We start from the raw sequence: 17,030 nt of genomic DNA on the forward strand, positions 1-17,030 counted from the left end.
AAGATCCAGTGACCTAAATCACCAATCATAATTCAATCAAAAAGTTGGGACTGGGAACTGGGTAGTCAGTCCGCCAACATAACACATAGGGGAGAAGCATCAGTAGTCAGAATGTGCCAATAACATTTCCTGAGAAAACACATCACTTTTATTGCTCTAACCCAGCCACCAGCTGTTCCTCACTGGGTTCTGGCACTGATAATGATCTGCTTACCCCCTCATCGGTTCATGAAGGCATGTAATGAGAGCAACACATTCTGTTCCCTTCTCTTCTTCCCCACCCCAGACCTGGAATGAAGCACCTCCAAGCCAAGGCCTATTGCACTCAACAAGAGAGCAGGTGTTAATGGCAAAGCAAGAGAACAGATGCACTCAGGGGAAATCCAATCTCAAGTTAGAAGTTGGATTCATCTGTTAGCTTTGCAAAATCTCACTTGTTAATTCCCACAAGATTTTTACCACGGAGCCATGCCCTCTGTATCCCACCATCATACTTTAGGCAGTGGTATTCAAGTGTCACATTTCAGACAAAGCTAACAGATGAATCCAACTTCTAATTTGAAAAGTTTCCTAATGTCAATTAAACTTATCCTCCTAATAAAAGTGACAATGAATGCAAATGATGATGGTAATAACAAAGAACCATTTGGAAAGTAATTATCAGAAGAGATGTTTAAAATGTTTATAAAAATGCTATTAACAGTGGGGGAAGAATTAAAAAATGGTTGTAAGCAAGGAAGAGGCAGGGATTGTATGTGGAAGAATATGAGGGGAATAAGCTGGTATGATGCTAATGCTCTGTATCTCTAGAGAAGTTTAAGTTGCACAGATGTATTTGTTAAAACTCATGAAATGGTTAAGATCTGTGTACTTCATAACATAAATTTTATGCCAAAAAAAAAAACTATAAACAAATATTGAGCTCTAGTTAATGATATGCAAGCAGTTTTTAGAGGAGTTTACTGATGTCCACAACTTACTTTGAAATACGTATTTGAAAGATAGATTGATAGGAAGATGGATAATTATGAGAGCAAATATAATAAAATTATTAATTACAGAATGTGCATGGCAAGTACATGGATGTTCACGTGAGACTCAACTTTTCTTGTAGGTTTGAAAATTTCATTAAAAATTTGACAAAAAATTGCTACATGGACCCAGGAATCTCATATCAGTTTTTGTTTTATATTCTGACCAATGCAATGCCAAGAGAGAATGAATAGGGAAGCAATAATTAAGCATGGTGTAAAAATACAGAACCCTTTTAAAAAAAATGAATAGCACAAATTTGTATCAGAGTGGTAAGGAGTAAACTTTTAGTTATCAAAGATATTTTGCTGTTTGATTATTTTATGGTTAACTATGGTTAATGAACTGAGAAGAAAAGCACCAGAGATTCCCCACATCATTTTATGTACATAAGATTCAACTTTAATTTCTACCAGTTTTCTTTTCAGACCCATACCAAACTAGGCACAAAATATGAATATGGCTGAATTGATGGTAATGGGGAGCTGGGGAAAGGAATGGGGGTGGCAGAAAGATTGCATATCAAGGACATAACTACAGAGCAATACAAATCTAAAATACTTCTTATAATCACACTTATCAAAATCACATCATGCATATTTAAAGTTTTCAGTATTTCAAGCCATAAGCTATCTCTATTTTGACAATTAATAGCGGGGCAATGGTAGTATGTGTTTCCTTGCATAGCCAGCCATTCCATCATTTTTTGAGTTTTCTCTTACTCATACTCCATCTAATCCACTCAGCAAATCAGATTGGCACAACCATCAAAATATATCCAGAAGCTGGTAATTTCCCAATATCTACACCTCTTCCTTGAATTACTGTAAAGGCCTAACTGCTTCTGTCCTGTTCCTTTTCAATCTATTCTCAACAATCTAACTCAGATCACATCTCTCCTCTGCTCAGAACCCTTCAAAGGTTCCCCATTCCCTCAGAGTAAAAGTCAAAGTCCTTTACAACAGCCTATAAGGCCCTATATAATCTGGCCCCTCTTGTTCCCCTCTCTCATTCATTCTGCTCCAGCCACACGGACCTTTCAGTTGTTCCTCAAACATGTCAAACATCTTTCTACCTCAGGGCCTTCGAAATCCCCGTTTCCTCTACCTAAAATGCTTCTCCCCAAGACATCCACATGCCTCTCTCCCTCACCTTTTTCAGGTCTTTCCTCAAATTATGTTTCTCTTTGTGAAGTATTCTCTGGCCAATTTATTTAAGATCCTACCCTACTGCATTCCCTATCCCTCTTTCCTGCTATCATTTCATCCATAACATTTTTTACCAACTAACATACTGTATGTTTACTTATACTTTTTATCGTCTATCAGCTCCACAGAAAAGATATTTTTGTCCCTTTATCATTGCTGTATCCCTGGCACTAAGACAATGCCTGTCACACATAGTGTAAGCAATCAATCAATATGTTAACTGAATGAATGAATGGACTCTCCCCCTAAGTATATTTTACCTGGTGGTAGTGGTTTTCCCCTCCATCTTTTGACTGTTCCAGATTTTCACTGTACCATCATTTGAACATGTTGCAAAAAGTGAGTGTTCATCAGAGACTCTAATTCGATTCACAGCAGATTTATGTTCATGAAGATGTGCAACTAGTAGCCCTTTAGGACGCCACCCTAGGAAAAGCAAATGAAACGTTTATAAATACAATCTTTCCCTCACCGCCCCCCCACCTATAATCACCAACAATCAGCATGAGAACAATGATAAGAACTAAACAAAGCGTGCCAATACAGAGTGGTCTAGTGGGCCATGACAGATACTATTATCTATTAAGACATCCAAGATAACAATTAAGTGTTTCTAAGGTAGCCTTACAAAGAAAGATTGGAGTTCTCTAGTATCTGAGAAGTAACAATAGTAGCTTGCTACCCAGAAAAACCCTGACTACTTGCTCGGTAGCAAGAGGTAATGACTATCCTGACCTAGAGAAATTGGATGCTAGGAAGGCAGCCTGAGCCTGAGTCTCAAAGACCCAGATTCACTATACCACAAATGTCTGATCTGAGGGTACATATTTAAACTCTCTGAACTTCAATTCCTCGAATGTAAAATGAGTGCAATATTACTTCAACCAAAAGCTCACTACATGGATAAATGAGATGTATAGAGTCTAACACTGACCCAAGTGCATGGTAAGCACCCAATGTTGATTACCTCTCTATCTGCAGTCATTTATTCTATGGCATCAACATGTTAGTATAAATGGTATTATAAATTACAGCCTCAGAATGCCCATGAATTTTCTAGTACTTTTTTATGACATCTACTAGTATACCTTTCTGTTTTATTATGTATTTTTTGTATATGAGTAATTCCCTCTAATAAATTATAAATTCTCTGAAGCTAAGACACCATGTTTTATCTATTCTGAATAATTCACAGTATCTAGCATGTCCTTACACATAACTGTCTTTAAGGTTTGATGAATAAAATTCTATAGTATGTAAAACATTTCATCATTTTTAATATTAATCCTACATAATAAAAAGGCAATATGCAAATTGCATCACTCCGCTACACCCACGATTGGGCTGGCTGGAGGCGCAGGGGGCGGGACTCAGGGTGGACGATTGGCTGGCGGTGGGGGGGGGGGGGGGGGCGGGGACTCAAGCCAACGCTGCGGAAGGACCCATGCGGCCAGCGGAAGACACTGGTGGTGGAACTCAGGGTGGCCAATTGCGTGGCTGCCGGCACCAGTTTTCCGCCAGCAGCAGTTTTCCACTGGCCACCCGCCATCAGGGCGGGGTGCGGCGGAGCGGGGCGGGGCGGAGCAAGGCGGGGCGGAGCAAGGCAGGCGGCAGTGGCGCGCGGTTGCAGGTGTGGTGGCCCCAAGGCTACGGCAGCGGCAGTGCACGCGGCTGAAGCGGCCGCTTGCAGGCTTGAATCCTGCAAATGGGCTACTAGTTTTAAAATAAAACAAAACAGAATGCTACTCTCAAGATCATACTATATTAAGAGTTAGCACTGTGCCTACTTAAGTAATAACAATGTCATTTTAGGATGAAATTCTTTTTTATCAAGAAACAAAAATGAAACCAAGACTACTTCCAAACTTGGCTTACACTAAGATAAAAAATACAATGTCTCCCCTTGGATCTCTAACCCACATGTGTGAGAAGAACAGCTGGATATGATTTTTAAGGAAGATATGCTGGATTTGAAAACTATCAAAACACTTTGCCAGGAAGTCTAGATAATCTCCCAGGCTAGGTTGAACATTTCCCTCTAGAGAAAATCAATTTCACACAACAACTCAAGTGTGGGGGAAAAAAGTAAGAGCCCAACAGTCACTGCACATTTCTTGAACCACAAAATTTGACACCTTTTCTGTGATTAATGTATGAAATGTATAACAGCTCCACTTAAAGTACAAAATGCCACTTAAAAAAGACAGGTTCTATCAAAAAATAAAATAGCTTGCGGTCAACTTTTTTTAAAAGCAGTGTTGGTAAATAATATTGAACTATATTACAGAAATAACTTAAATATTCCAGTATATTTATTTTGATAAGAAAATTTATGTGACTTCAAAATGCCACTAACCACTTAACAATATTTTCTAAATCTTTAAATCATTTATCTATACCAACATTTTCCCTGAGTTCACAATAGAAGCCTATGGAAATTCACATAATTTTAAATCTCTATACATAACCACACTATACATTTCTCCTCAATATTCAAGATAAATTTTTATTATTAAAAATCTATTCATAGCCAAGACCGGTTTGGCTCAGTGGATAGAGCGTCGGCCTTCGGACTGAAGGGTCTCAGGTTCGATTCCGGTCAAGGCCATGTACCTTGGTTGCGGGCACATCCCCAGTAGGGGGTGTGCAGGAGGCAGCTGATCGATGTTTCTCTCTCATCGATGTTTCTAGCTCTCTATCCCTCTCTCTTCCTCTCTGTAAAAGATCAATAAAATATATATATATATTAAAAAAAAATCTATTCATAGAAACTCATTAAAAATGTTTTTCAAAATCTGCAAATCTAATATGAAAGACTAGCTCTACCACATTAAACTGGGAAGTCATAACTGAGCCACGTTTTCATCTGAAATACCTAACTTTCTTTCAAATCTCAGCATGTAGGAGTATTTCCCCCAAAATCTTAATGTTGATAATAGTTGAATGGTTGGGTATAGGTAATTTTGTTTTCTTTTCAAAGCACCCATAATTTTCTATGTTTTTAATCATTTTTTAAAAGAAAATTAAGATGTTGCCCTAGCTGGTTTGGCTCAGTGGATAGAGTGTCGGCCTGCAGACCAAAGGGTCCTGGATTGGATTCTGGTCAAGGGCACTTGCCTTAGTTGCAGGCTCCTCCCCAGCCCAGGGCCTGGTTGGTGCTCGTGCAGGAGGCAACCAATAGATGTGTTTCTCTCATATCAATGTTTCTGTCTTTCCCTCTCTCTTCCAAAAAAAAAGTCAATTGGAAAAATATATCCTCCAATAAGGATTAATTAAAAGAAAATTAAGATGTTAAACCCTTCAGAAATTAAAAGGTGAAAAAGAAGCCTGACATTCAATGAGAAAGCAGTATAGCATTAAAGCTAGCAGGTGAAACCTAACTTGGTAAATGGGGAAAATGGGCCACAGACAGGCTAAAACAGTGACTTAAACAAGACACAGCAAGTTGCCCCTACAGCTAAGATGATCCAAACTCCACAATTAATGACTTTAGACTTCTCACTTACTGCTTCCTCCTCTAGGCTTCCAAAGTGGCAGTCTGTTCTGACTCCCTCTGCCTGGTAGTTAATTATCAGTACCCTGCATTAGATTCTAGGCTTCAGCATCCAGGCTGGAATACAACTGCCTAGCAATGGCACCTTACCAGGCGGTGGTGGTTTACTCTCCCACTCTGCATTTTCCATCATCTGCTTAGCTATTCTCTCAGCATTGCACTGCTCCCGCTTTTGTTGTATGAGTTGCTGAAGCTCAGTTTTACAAGTCGTGATCCGAATCTGGTAGGTGGACGGTAAAATTGTACTACTTAAAACCTGTATTGTTGGTTTTCTACTTTGGGCATGTGTCACTTCTGGAAGCTACAAAACAAATAGAATTATAGGTATTTATATCATAAGCAAAGTATATCTGTTGATAAAAATGTACCTAAGTTCTCTTTATTCATTAAATCAGCTTTTTGTCCTTATTAATATACTGATTTTTAAATATATTCAAATACAATGACGCTTTCAATGAAAACCTAGTTAAAATTAAGTTTAACTACAATATTACATATGCAAACTTCTACATTAAAAAAATCAGTGTAGCAATAACATTAAACAAAATCCTCATTAAGTTAAGTGAAAAGAATAGAATGTTATCCGTTTGTTCAGTAAATATTTTCATTTAAGATATGACTGGCTAGGGAAGAGTTACCTTAAATTACAAATTTACTTCAAATATATCTAAATCATCATGTTATTCTCACACAGGGCAAACCTGGGACTTTTCTTCCCAGAAGCGTTTTTGTTATTTACAGATATAACGATGTTATACTAGAGGAAGAATAAAAAGAGAATTAAAAGGTTCACTGCACACTAATTTATAATCACAGTTCATAATGATGTCTCCAGTCACAATTTCAAATCACTTTATTAGTGAGTACTCTAAAACAAGACCCTTTTTGATGCTTTCAATAACTTATTTCCCCTTGGCTATAAAATTAAACATAAACCTGTCTTAAAAAGAAACATGTCCTCCTACAGTACAGTACACAGCCTTTAAACATCCAAAAGGAAGACTATTAACTAGGTGACAGTACCTGCGGAGAAGTTGACAAGGGGACACAAATGCCAGCAGAGGACTCGGAACGAGAAGGCTTCCCAGTCTGAATCACCTCCTGGTCACTCCCTTTAGGCAGGGCCTGTGGGATGGTCGGTGGTTCCAGTGACCCAAACATGCTTTTCCATTCTTCATTGACATTTGAGTCTTGTTTCACATGTTTTCTAGCTACAAAAACAGATTCAGAATAGACTGAAGGAAACCTCTAAAACCAGTATGTATTTTATTGCTTTTGTTTTTTGTTTTGTTTTGTTTTTTTGGTGGGGGAGAGACAGCAATGGACTTTCACCCTATTTGTTCTTTATGATCTCCAATATATTTATGTTTATATTTATATTAAAACTCATTAACTCTCGCTTCATCCCTAGGACAGATGGAACAGATGCACTTTCAATGGTGTTAATAATTAGACCTGATTGCTTCCTAGTTTCCCAAGGCTAGCTCACTTTCAAGTAACACTTCATCTGACAAACTAATAACAAAAATAACTTTTTCAAATGTCAATGACCACACTGCTAAATATGACCTATTTCCAGGATTGGTTGCTGAAGAAAACAAAGTAAAATTAGAATAAAAAATCAATTGTTATACAGCTACCTCCTGACCATAAACAGATAAGAAATCATCTTTGTCCAATTACAAAATGTATATTAAGTAACACAAAGTTCCAGAATTACCAAAATATAATATGAAGTACTCCCATAAGTTTGTATACCTCATAAACTATATAGTTTAGTGATACACTGCCATATTATTTTACAAACATAATATATGCTATTTCACAACTTGCTTTTTCTTCTAGTTAACTAAATATGTTGAACATTTATTTCACCAATCCCTATCAATGTACACTTCATTTCTTTTTTTTCTTTTTTTCCACTGAAAACATCTGTATACATATTTCTTCACATGTATGTTAGTTTTTCTTAGAAGAAATTTCCAGAACTGAAAACAGTGAGTCCAAGGGTAAGGACATTGCCTTCTAACAAGAGTATGTTCAATTTATAATCTCATCTACAGTGTATGAAATACCTATTTCCATACACCCTTTGTTAACGCTAGGCATCAGTCTTTGCTAATCATATAAGCAGAAAATGGCATCTCACTGTCTTAATTCGCATTTATTTACCTTTTCAAACATATGCATTTCTATTATTCTATTAGTTGTATGTTCAAATCCTTCACTATTTTTCTTGTGGCAGTGCTTCCATTTTCTTATTAAATGCAATGCTTTACTTATTGCGAATGCAAACCATTGATAATTAAGTAGCAAATACTTTATCCCAAATTTGGCAATTAGAGGTTTATTTTAAATATAATTCATCAGCTGCCCTCATAAGCTGATACTTGAATAGAGGAATTTTTAAAAACATGTACTTGGAAGTGAGTACATCTCCAAAAAGGGTTAAGGGAAAAAGGCTTGAGATCTTAAAAACCTCATATAATCAAGGTCAGTGTCACCATTACAAGACCTGACAATTCTAAATCTAGAGACTTCAAATGATTAAGGCTTCTCTGGTCTTCACTTTCTTGTATTTCATCGTTAATAACAAGACTATTCTTTTCAAATCACTGGACATTACTCACTAATAACAAACTAGAAACATTTCATTTTACATAAACTACTCACTTTGGGTTAGTGCTTAAAGGATTAAAAAATAGAATTTCACCTTCAGTCATATACCTCCAGAGAGGCAACATGATTTTATTACAAGAGTAGAGCTTTAGAGTCAAGCTTTGATTTGAATCTGATTCTGACACATACAGAGCCATGACTTTGACAGGTTACTTTACCTTTAACCTGTAGTTCACTTCTCCACTTTTCCTCCCCCAAATCTTCCTACTACATAATGGAGTCACTCGCTGTATATGAAAGTTCTATATCTAGGATATGTGACTTTTATTTTATTACTAATTAGCTAACAGTAGCTTTATGAAATAACTAATAATTACAAGCTACACACACAAATGTACTAACCTCGCTTGTCATCTGGTTCCTGTTTGGTTTTAACAAGATCTACTTGTCTCCCAGTTATGCCCAAGGCAGCCAAGTCAATTACGCCTTTCTGACTACTATCATGAAGATGGCTCTGGTCCACTATATTGGCCTTTGCTTTGTTAGATTTCATCATGAAGTCTTTTAGTGCCAAAAGTTTGTCTTCCTCTTCCTCTGTCATTCCCTAAAACCAAATAAAACCATATGTTCTAGGTTATTTTTGCAAATAGTAACAACAAGCCTCGGAATGACTGAGAACTGAAGGGTGAAATTACCCAATTTAAAATTCTCAGAGTCAGCATGGTAAAATGAAGCAAGCAACAGGCAAGAAAAAAAGAAAGTAGCAATACAGAAATACATCTCACTACTCTGGTCTTCCAGAACACACTCTCTCCAGTAGGACACTTTCTATTTTGTATTATAATTTATATCCTAACATTTTTTCTAAATGAGAGCATTCAAGTATAATCCATTTTAGAAATCTCCAAAGAACTTAATGCAGTGCCTGGTATCAAGTAGATCTTTAATATATAACTTTGAATACACAAATGTTAAGTATCTAAACAATAAATCTGGAAATACACTTTTAAACAAAAAAAAAACAAGTATACCTAAGTCCACCTTGCTCCGAGAAGTGTTGAGAATATTTAATGAGATACTGTGTGAGAGCACTGCATATAAAGAAAACATATTACACACCTCAGGAATTGATAGGCATGGTGGCTGAAATGCAGATGTGAGCAACTAGCATTTTAGGATAACACTACTATAATTGGAGTCAGACTGCCTAGGTTCAAATCCCAACTCTGTTACTTGTATACCTGTGTGACCTTGGGCAACATATCCAATTTCTATGTACCCCTACTTATTTATCTGTAAAATGAAGATAACTGCTAGCACCTATCTGACAAAGTCATTATGAATTTTTTATACGTTAATCCACCTAAGACACTTAGAAAACTTGAAACAGCTAATAAATACTAAATAATTAATTTAAATAATTTATTCAATGTGCAACTTAAGTATTCTCGTAAATGGAACAATTCTGCATTTTCTTAACTTTCCAACCATGCACAGAATCCTCTAGAATGTTATTATGCAAATAAAAAATTACTACAATGTAAATGGCAATTCCCGAAGCCTCAATCTAGAGTTTAAAGCAATAGTCACAATCCACAGTCACAGTAAGACCAAAAAAAAAAAAAAAAAACAAAACCACACAAAACACTAGAAAGTTAGAAAGCTGAGAAATAATAAAAAATTGCATTGAAGTACAATAATCACAGAGAGAACCTTGAGTGATTGTTTTCTAACATTAACCTGAAAGTCATTTATTTTCACTTCTCCACATGCAATCTGCTTAATACAGTTTTTTAGCTATAGTAAGACTTTCATTCTTTTTTTAGTCTCTATTTTAGTTCACAAGAGAGAGACCACAAAAGGGAGAGCCATTGTGAAGACCATTAAAAGGAATGAAGCACTGATATATGCCACAACATGCAGAAACCTTAAAAGTATTTTGCTAAGTGCCCTGGCCAGTGTGGCTCAGTTGGTTGGAGCATAGTGCAGCAAAAGGTGGAGGATTCAATTCCTGGTCAGGGCACATGCCCAGGTTGTGGGCTCATCCCCAGTGGGAGTGTGCAGGAGGCAGCCAATCAATTATTCTCATCACCGATGTTTCTATATCTCTCTCTCCCTCTCCCTTCATTTCTGATATCAATATAAATAAATAAACAAATAAATAAAACTGGACAAAAAATATGAAACAACACTTTTCAGTCCTGGGCTCGATCCCCAGTGGGGGTGTGCAGGAGGCAGCCAATCAATAATTCTCATCACCGATGTTTCTATCTCTCTCTCCCCCTCCCTTCATTTCTGATATCAAAATAAATGAATGAATGAATGAATGAATGAATAAATAAATCTGGACAAAAAATATGAAACAACACTTTTCAGTCCTGGAAAACAGGCAGAACAGGGCTGTGATCTCAAAAATAAAGATGAGTTCCATAACTGTCCCAGCATACTTTTCAGAGAGTTACCAGGCCATGGAAAAAGAAGGGAAAACTCAAGAGTATAGTAGAGCTGAGTTCAAGAGAGTCAGAGTTCAAGGAAGCCAAAAGGTTAAATGTGAGGATCCAAAAACTGGATAGAGGATGGATCTGGCAGAGAGCAAGAGCTATAGAGGTGTCTCCTCAAGTCTTTGCCTTATTAATACAGACATACCTCCTTTAATTGCACTTTGCAGATATTGCATTTTTTACAAATTAAAGGATTTTGGCAACCCTGCAACAAATCTATCGGTGCCATTTTTCCAGTAACATTTGCTCACTTCATGACTCTGCAATTGGTAATTCTCACAATTTTTTCATTACTATATTTGTTATGGTGATCTGTTATCAATGATTTTTTATTACTGTAACTGTTTTGGGGTGCCACAAACTGTGACCATATAAAATGACAAATTTAATGGGTAACTGTGTGTGTTCTGACTGTTCCACAGACCTACTGTTCCCTATCTCTCTCACTCTCTTTGGGCCTCCCTATTCCTGAGGCACAAAAATATTGAAATTAGGTCAATTAATAACCTTAATTAATAACCTAAATGGCCCCTAAGTGTTCAAGTGAAAGGAAGAGTCTCACATCTCTCACTTTAAATCAAAAGCTAGAAATCATTAAGCTTAGGGAGGAAGGCATGTCCAAGCTGAGATAGATCAAAAGCTTGTCCTCTTGTGCCAAACAGCCAAATTATAAATGCACAGAAAAAGTTCTTGAAGGAAATTAAAAGTGCTACTCCGGGGAACACACAAACTTTCCTCCATTCTGTGAAGGCTGAGAGAGGGGAGGAAGCTGCAGAAGAAAAGTTTGAAGCTTGCAGAGGTTGGTTCGTGAGTTTGAAGGAAAGAAGCAGTTCCATAACATAAAAGTGCAAGGTGACATGGCAAGTGCTGATGTAGAAGCTACAGCAAGTCATCCAGAAAAGCTAGCTAAGGTAATTCATGAAGATGGCTACACTAAACAAGATTTTCAATGTAGACAAAACTGCCTTCTAATAGAAGATGCCATCTAGGACTTTCACAGCTAGAAAAGGAAGTCAATACTTGGCTTCAAAGCTTCAAAGGACAGGCAGATTCTTTTGTCAGGGGCTAATGCAGCTGGTGACTTTAAGTTGAAGCCAACGCTCATTTACTATTGTGAAAATCCTTGGACCCTAAAGAATTATGCTAAATCTACTCTGCCTATGCTCTATAAATGGAATAACAAAACAGATATGACATCATTTCTGTTTAAAACATGGTTGACTATTTTAAGCCCACTGTTGAAACCTACTGCTAAAAAAAAAACTTCCTTTCAAAATATTACTGCTCACTGACAACGTACTAGTTACCCAAGAGCTCTAATGGAAATGTACAAGAAGATTAATGTTGTTTTCATGACTCCTAACACAACATCCATTCTTCAGCCCATCGATCAAAGAGTAATCTCAACTTTGAAGTCTTACAATTTAAGAAATACATTATTTCGGAAGGCTACAGCTGCCAGAGGTAGTGTTTCCTTTGATGGATTTAGGCAAAATGAATTAAAAACCTTCTGGAAAGGATTCACCATTCTGGATGCCATTATGAACATTCATGGGCCCTTGCCAGTGTGGCTCAGTTGGGCATCGTCCCGTGCACCAAAAGGTTGCTGGTTCAATTCCCAGTCAGGGCACCTTCCCAGATTTCGGGCACAATCACCAGTAGGGAGCATGCAGGAAGTGGCCAATTGATCTTGCACTCTCACATCAATGTTTCTTTCTCTCTCTCTCTCTCTCTCTCTCTCTCTCTCTCTCTCTCTCTCTCTCTCTCTCTCTCTCCCCCCCCCCCCATCTCTCTTTCCCTCTTTCTAAAAATCAATAAAAAATTTTTTGTTTGTTTTGTTTTAAAAAGAGCCTTTGTGGTTCACAGGAAGAGGTCACAATATCAACATTAATAGGAGTTTGGAAAAAGTTCATTCCAACCCATGAATGACTGAGGGATTCAACACTTCAGGGAGGAAGTAAGTGCAGATGTGGTGGAAATAACAAGAGAACTAGAATTAGAAGCGGGGCCTGAGGATGTGACTGAATTACTGAAATCTCATGATTAACCTCTAATGGATGCAAAGTTGCTTCTTACGTATGAGCAAAGAAAGTAGTATCTTAAGATGGATTCCACTCCTGGTGAAGACTGTTGAAATGATGACAAAGGACTTAGAATCTATAATCATAAAAGCATAATATGCAAATAGACCAAACAGCAGAACAACTGTCCAGATGACCTTCCGATGACCACGCTATGACACGCCAAGGCGGGTGCAATGCGATTGGTCAGAGGCCCTGCCATCGCCCCAAGATAGCCCCGCAGAGGGAGGCCCAGGCCACCAGTCAGTGGCACTGTGCCTGGTGTGAAGGGGCCGGCCAGCGATCACCTCACAGGGGGAGGCCCAGGCCAGCCAAGCAATTGCACCCCATGCCTGTCGCCCGCAGAGGGGGGCGACTGGTGGCGGGGGAGGGGGAGTAGCACAAGAAGGCACAGGCCAGGCTGAGGGACACACACACACACAGACCGTGCACAAATTTCATGAACTGGGCCTCTAGTATTAAATAAATTGATAAAGCAGTGGCAGGGTCTGAGAGGATTGACTCCAATTTTGAAAGAAGTTCTACTGTGGGTAAAACACTATTAAACAGCATCACATGCCACAGGGAAATCATTTGTAAAAGGAAGAGTCAATCAATGTGGCAAACTTCTTGCCTTATTTTAAGAAACTGCCACAACCAACCCCAACCTTCAGGAACCACCACCTTGATCAATCAACAGCCATCAACATAGAGATAAGACCCTCTAACAGCAAAAAAAATTACAACTCACTTAAGGCTCTGATAATGCTTAGCATTTTTCAGCAACAAAGTATTATTATTTTTTTTAATATATTTTTATTGATTTCAGAGAGGAAGGAAGAGGGAGAGAGAGACAGAAACATCCATGATGAGAGAGAATCATGGATCGGCTGCCTCCTGCAAGTCCCCCACAAGGGATCAAGCCCACAACCCAGGCATGTGCCCTTGACCAGAATCGAACCTGGGACCTTTCAGTTCGCAGGCCGACGCTCTATCCACTGAGCCAAACTGGCTAGGGCAACAAAGTATTATTTAATTAAGGTGTGTACAGTATATATTTTTAGACATAATGCTATTGCACACTTAATAGATTACAGTGTAGTGTGAACATAAATTTTATATACACTGGGGGGAAAACAACTTGTGTGACTAGCTTTATTGCAGTTATTTGCTTTACTGAAATGGTCTGGACTTAACCCACAGTGTCTCCAAGGTATGTCTGTACTGAACAATGTACACATGAGAGAAAATTACCTGAGGCCGGGAAAGAGCAACAAGAAAGGAGTAAGCCAAACAATTCCCAAACCTCACTTAGGGGTGGGAATCATTCATGTTCCCACCAGCCAGAGAAAGACCTCTTACTACACAGAGCATCATGTCCTCAGAAGTCCTTAGTAGTTGGACTAAACTGGACATTAACCAAAGGTTGCTCTGAATCTGTCCTAACAAAGCTTAAAGGCAAGGCTCAAACTGGTTACTATAACTTAACTGTACAACAGGAGAAATCTAACACTATATAAAGAAATTCAGCACCCAACAACACAGAATTCACAATTAATAGACAAAGAAACTGGGTAGCTAAAGGTCAGAGATTGGAAGAGAACTTACAAATTACATATCTTCAATTTTATATCTTTTCAATTTTATATCTTGTATATATAATATACAATCAAAAGTTATTAAAATAAGTTTAAAATGTAAAGTATTTGTTACTTTCAAAATTAGGAGTGAAATCATTTGTATTCTGTATTAGAGTCCAACCAAATAGATACGAACAGAACAAGGAGCTCTTGTAGCTGAGATCTATCTAAACAGCCCTGCCATGTGTCATCTCCAGATGCTAAGTACTACTGAAAATCTGGAGTACAAATTCCAACTTCCATATGGGTAATGTTCCAAAAGTGTACTTTAAGTCTATTATCTGGAACGCTGAACACATTTTCCCATAGAAACAATGGCAGGCTGGTCTACAAAGGCCTATTTTACCCATGATGTATATCAAGTGTAGTTCTCTACAAACAATCACTGTAAAACCCCAAGTTAAAAAAAGAAAAAAAAATCTGTAGGAATATTCAGAATTCCCACTTGTGGAGGCTATACACATGTCTTTTCCCTCTGTAGCCCTGATATTAGGAACAAGGACTCAATTCCGCTAGTAGTCCCAAGAAACTCAGGTATTGCAAGAACCAAAAAGAAGTGAAGGCAAAGAGATGAGTTGCACATGAACTTCTTCCTAAGTCCACACAAAACCTATGAAAGCTTCTCAGTCTTAGTTCCCTGTCCTTTGTTTACTTTGAGAAGCAAGACAACACGGTATAGGAACATGGGCTTTGGAGTTAGACAGGTTTAGGTTTAAATCTCAGCTTTGAAATTTAATGAACTGTGTGAGCATAGTCAAGTTAACTACCTTCACTGATTCTTAGTTTCCTTATCTATAAAATGGGGATCACACCTGCTGTTCAAGTTCATTTTAAGAACAGTCACATACTTTAGACAGTACCAACTACAGTGGTAGACTCATAGGTTCATGAAAAACGAAAGCTGATGTTTTTCTGTTACTTCTGAGGACCTCTGAGATTCTGGCCTGCTCTTCCTTCTACTAGCAGCACCTGTCCCTTGAAACAAACCACTCAACCCTTAGGTGTCTCCTAAAACTTCTGTTTATGTTATTAACAGAAATAACATAAAACAAGGGATTACATGTTCCTCTTTCCCCACTCATACAAATGAGGGGATAAACCACAAACAAATTAATATATCAAGCAAACATTTAGAGGAACAGAAGTCAGTGAGTTTTAGTGATATCATCATGGAGGCTGGCACCAAGGGAGCAGCAATGGTAGGTTTGGGAGAACAGTAGGAAGTTGCAAGGTTATGAAAACTGCTCCTTTCTTCTCCCTCCTTTCACCCACATCAGTAGCAAAACCTACACCCACAGCAAGGTGAAAAGCAAAAATTAGAGGCCAGAGAGGATCCATGAAGTAACCAATGATTTACAATGAAAAGGAAATTTCAGTACAGAAGCTTTTAAATTAATATACAAGATTTGAAGGAGGGAGAGGAATATAAAAAATCACACCATCTAAGCCCAAAGAAACATCTAAATTGGGGTAGTTTTTACTGCATGCTGAAATATTTTTAAGAATTACTTACTCAGGAGAAACAACAGAAAAATGGGATTCACTATCCAATTTTCCATTATTTGCTTTCTAAAATATAAAATACATCTACTGTAAGAGCCAAGGTTAAAAGAAAACCAAAGAAAAAGCTCTTTGGCGATTCAAGTCACATCAAATTAAGTCTCCTAATATATAGGAAACAGAACCACTGGCCTGGAAGGGATATTCAGAGACAGCTCAAGCTTCCAGCAAAATTTAAACCTAAAAAGAACCAAAACAGTTAATGACTGGCCTCTCGTAGGAGCCTGTTCATATACTCAATCACTGTTGGGCATCAAGCAGTACTGGATATTCAGTGACAGGTACAATACAAGAAAGGATTTACACCCCAAAACTGATCATATTCTCTCTCTGCAATTGAAGCATTTTCTCATCAACTTTTCTCCCTAGACAAGACATGACTGACAAGCATTCTATTAACCAAAACGTCTTGCAGACTTAAAGACAGTCATTAAAGTTGTCTCTCAGAATTTGCTTTATGGCTCATGAAGCATTTATTCAGAAATTGTATTCTTTATTGCTAATCTTTTTTTTTTCCTATCTTGAATTCTGTAGGTTCCACACATCCCTCTTAAAACAGGATGCTAAAACTAGACTTAATATTTCTAGACAGACCCTACTAATGACAAATATAATAAAAAGATTACTTAATAGTTCTAACAAGATTTGTTAATTGATCCAAATTCAGAGGAATTTAAGATACAGCAGTAAACTGGTTTATTCAATTTAGGATGCATTACAAATTCCAGTTATTGCAGCTGTTTGCATGCCATGAAAACTCTCTGAATTTGGACTGAAACAAAACAGGAATTTTCTGCATTGCATCTGTGCTCTGCAATGTTTCTAATTAATTTTCATTATATTTTTAGTGAAATATG

General features: G+C 37.6%; 1 protein-coding gene across 1 annotated transcript in view; it reads right to left on the bottom strand.

Annotated features, from left to right (window-relative positions):
- Nucleotides 1-17,030, bottom strand: part of PIK3R4 (phosphoinositide-3-kinase regulatory subunit 4) — a 65,215-nt gene that overhangs the window by 17,163 nt on the left and 31,022 nt on the right. Inside the window, exons 10-13 of the mRNA XM_079794938.1 lie at nucleotides 8,815-9,016; nucleotides 6,817-7,004; nucleotides 5,884-6,094; nucleotides 2,501-2,666 (exon numbers count right to left, since the gene is read on the bottom strand). Of these exons, the coding sequence (XP_079651064.1) occupies nucleotides 2,501-2,666; nucleotides 5,884-6,094; nucleotides 6,817-7,004; nucleotides 8,815-9,016 (767 nt within the window). The remainder of the gene's footprint in view (nucleotides 1-2,500; nucleotides 2,667-5,883; nucleotides 6,095-6,816; nucleotides 7,005-8,814; nucleotides 9,017-17,030) is intronic.

The sequence above is a fragment of the Cnephaeus nilssonii genome (assembly GCF_951640355.1).
Source record: "Cnephaeus nilssonii genome assembly, chromosome: 17".
Taxonomy (NCBI): Eukaryota; Metazoa; Chordata; class Mammalia; order Chiroptera; family Vespertilionidae; genus Cnephaeus; species Cnephaeus nilssonii.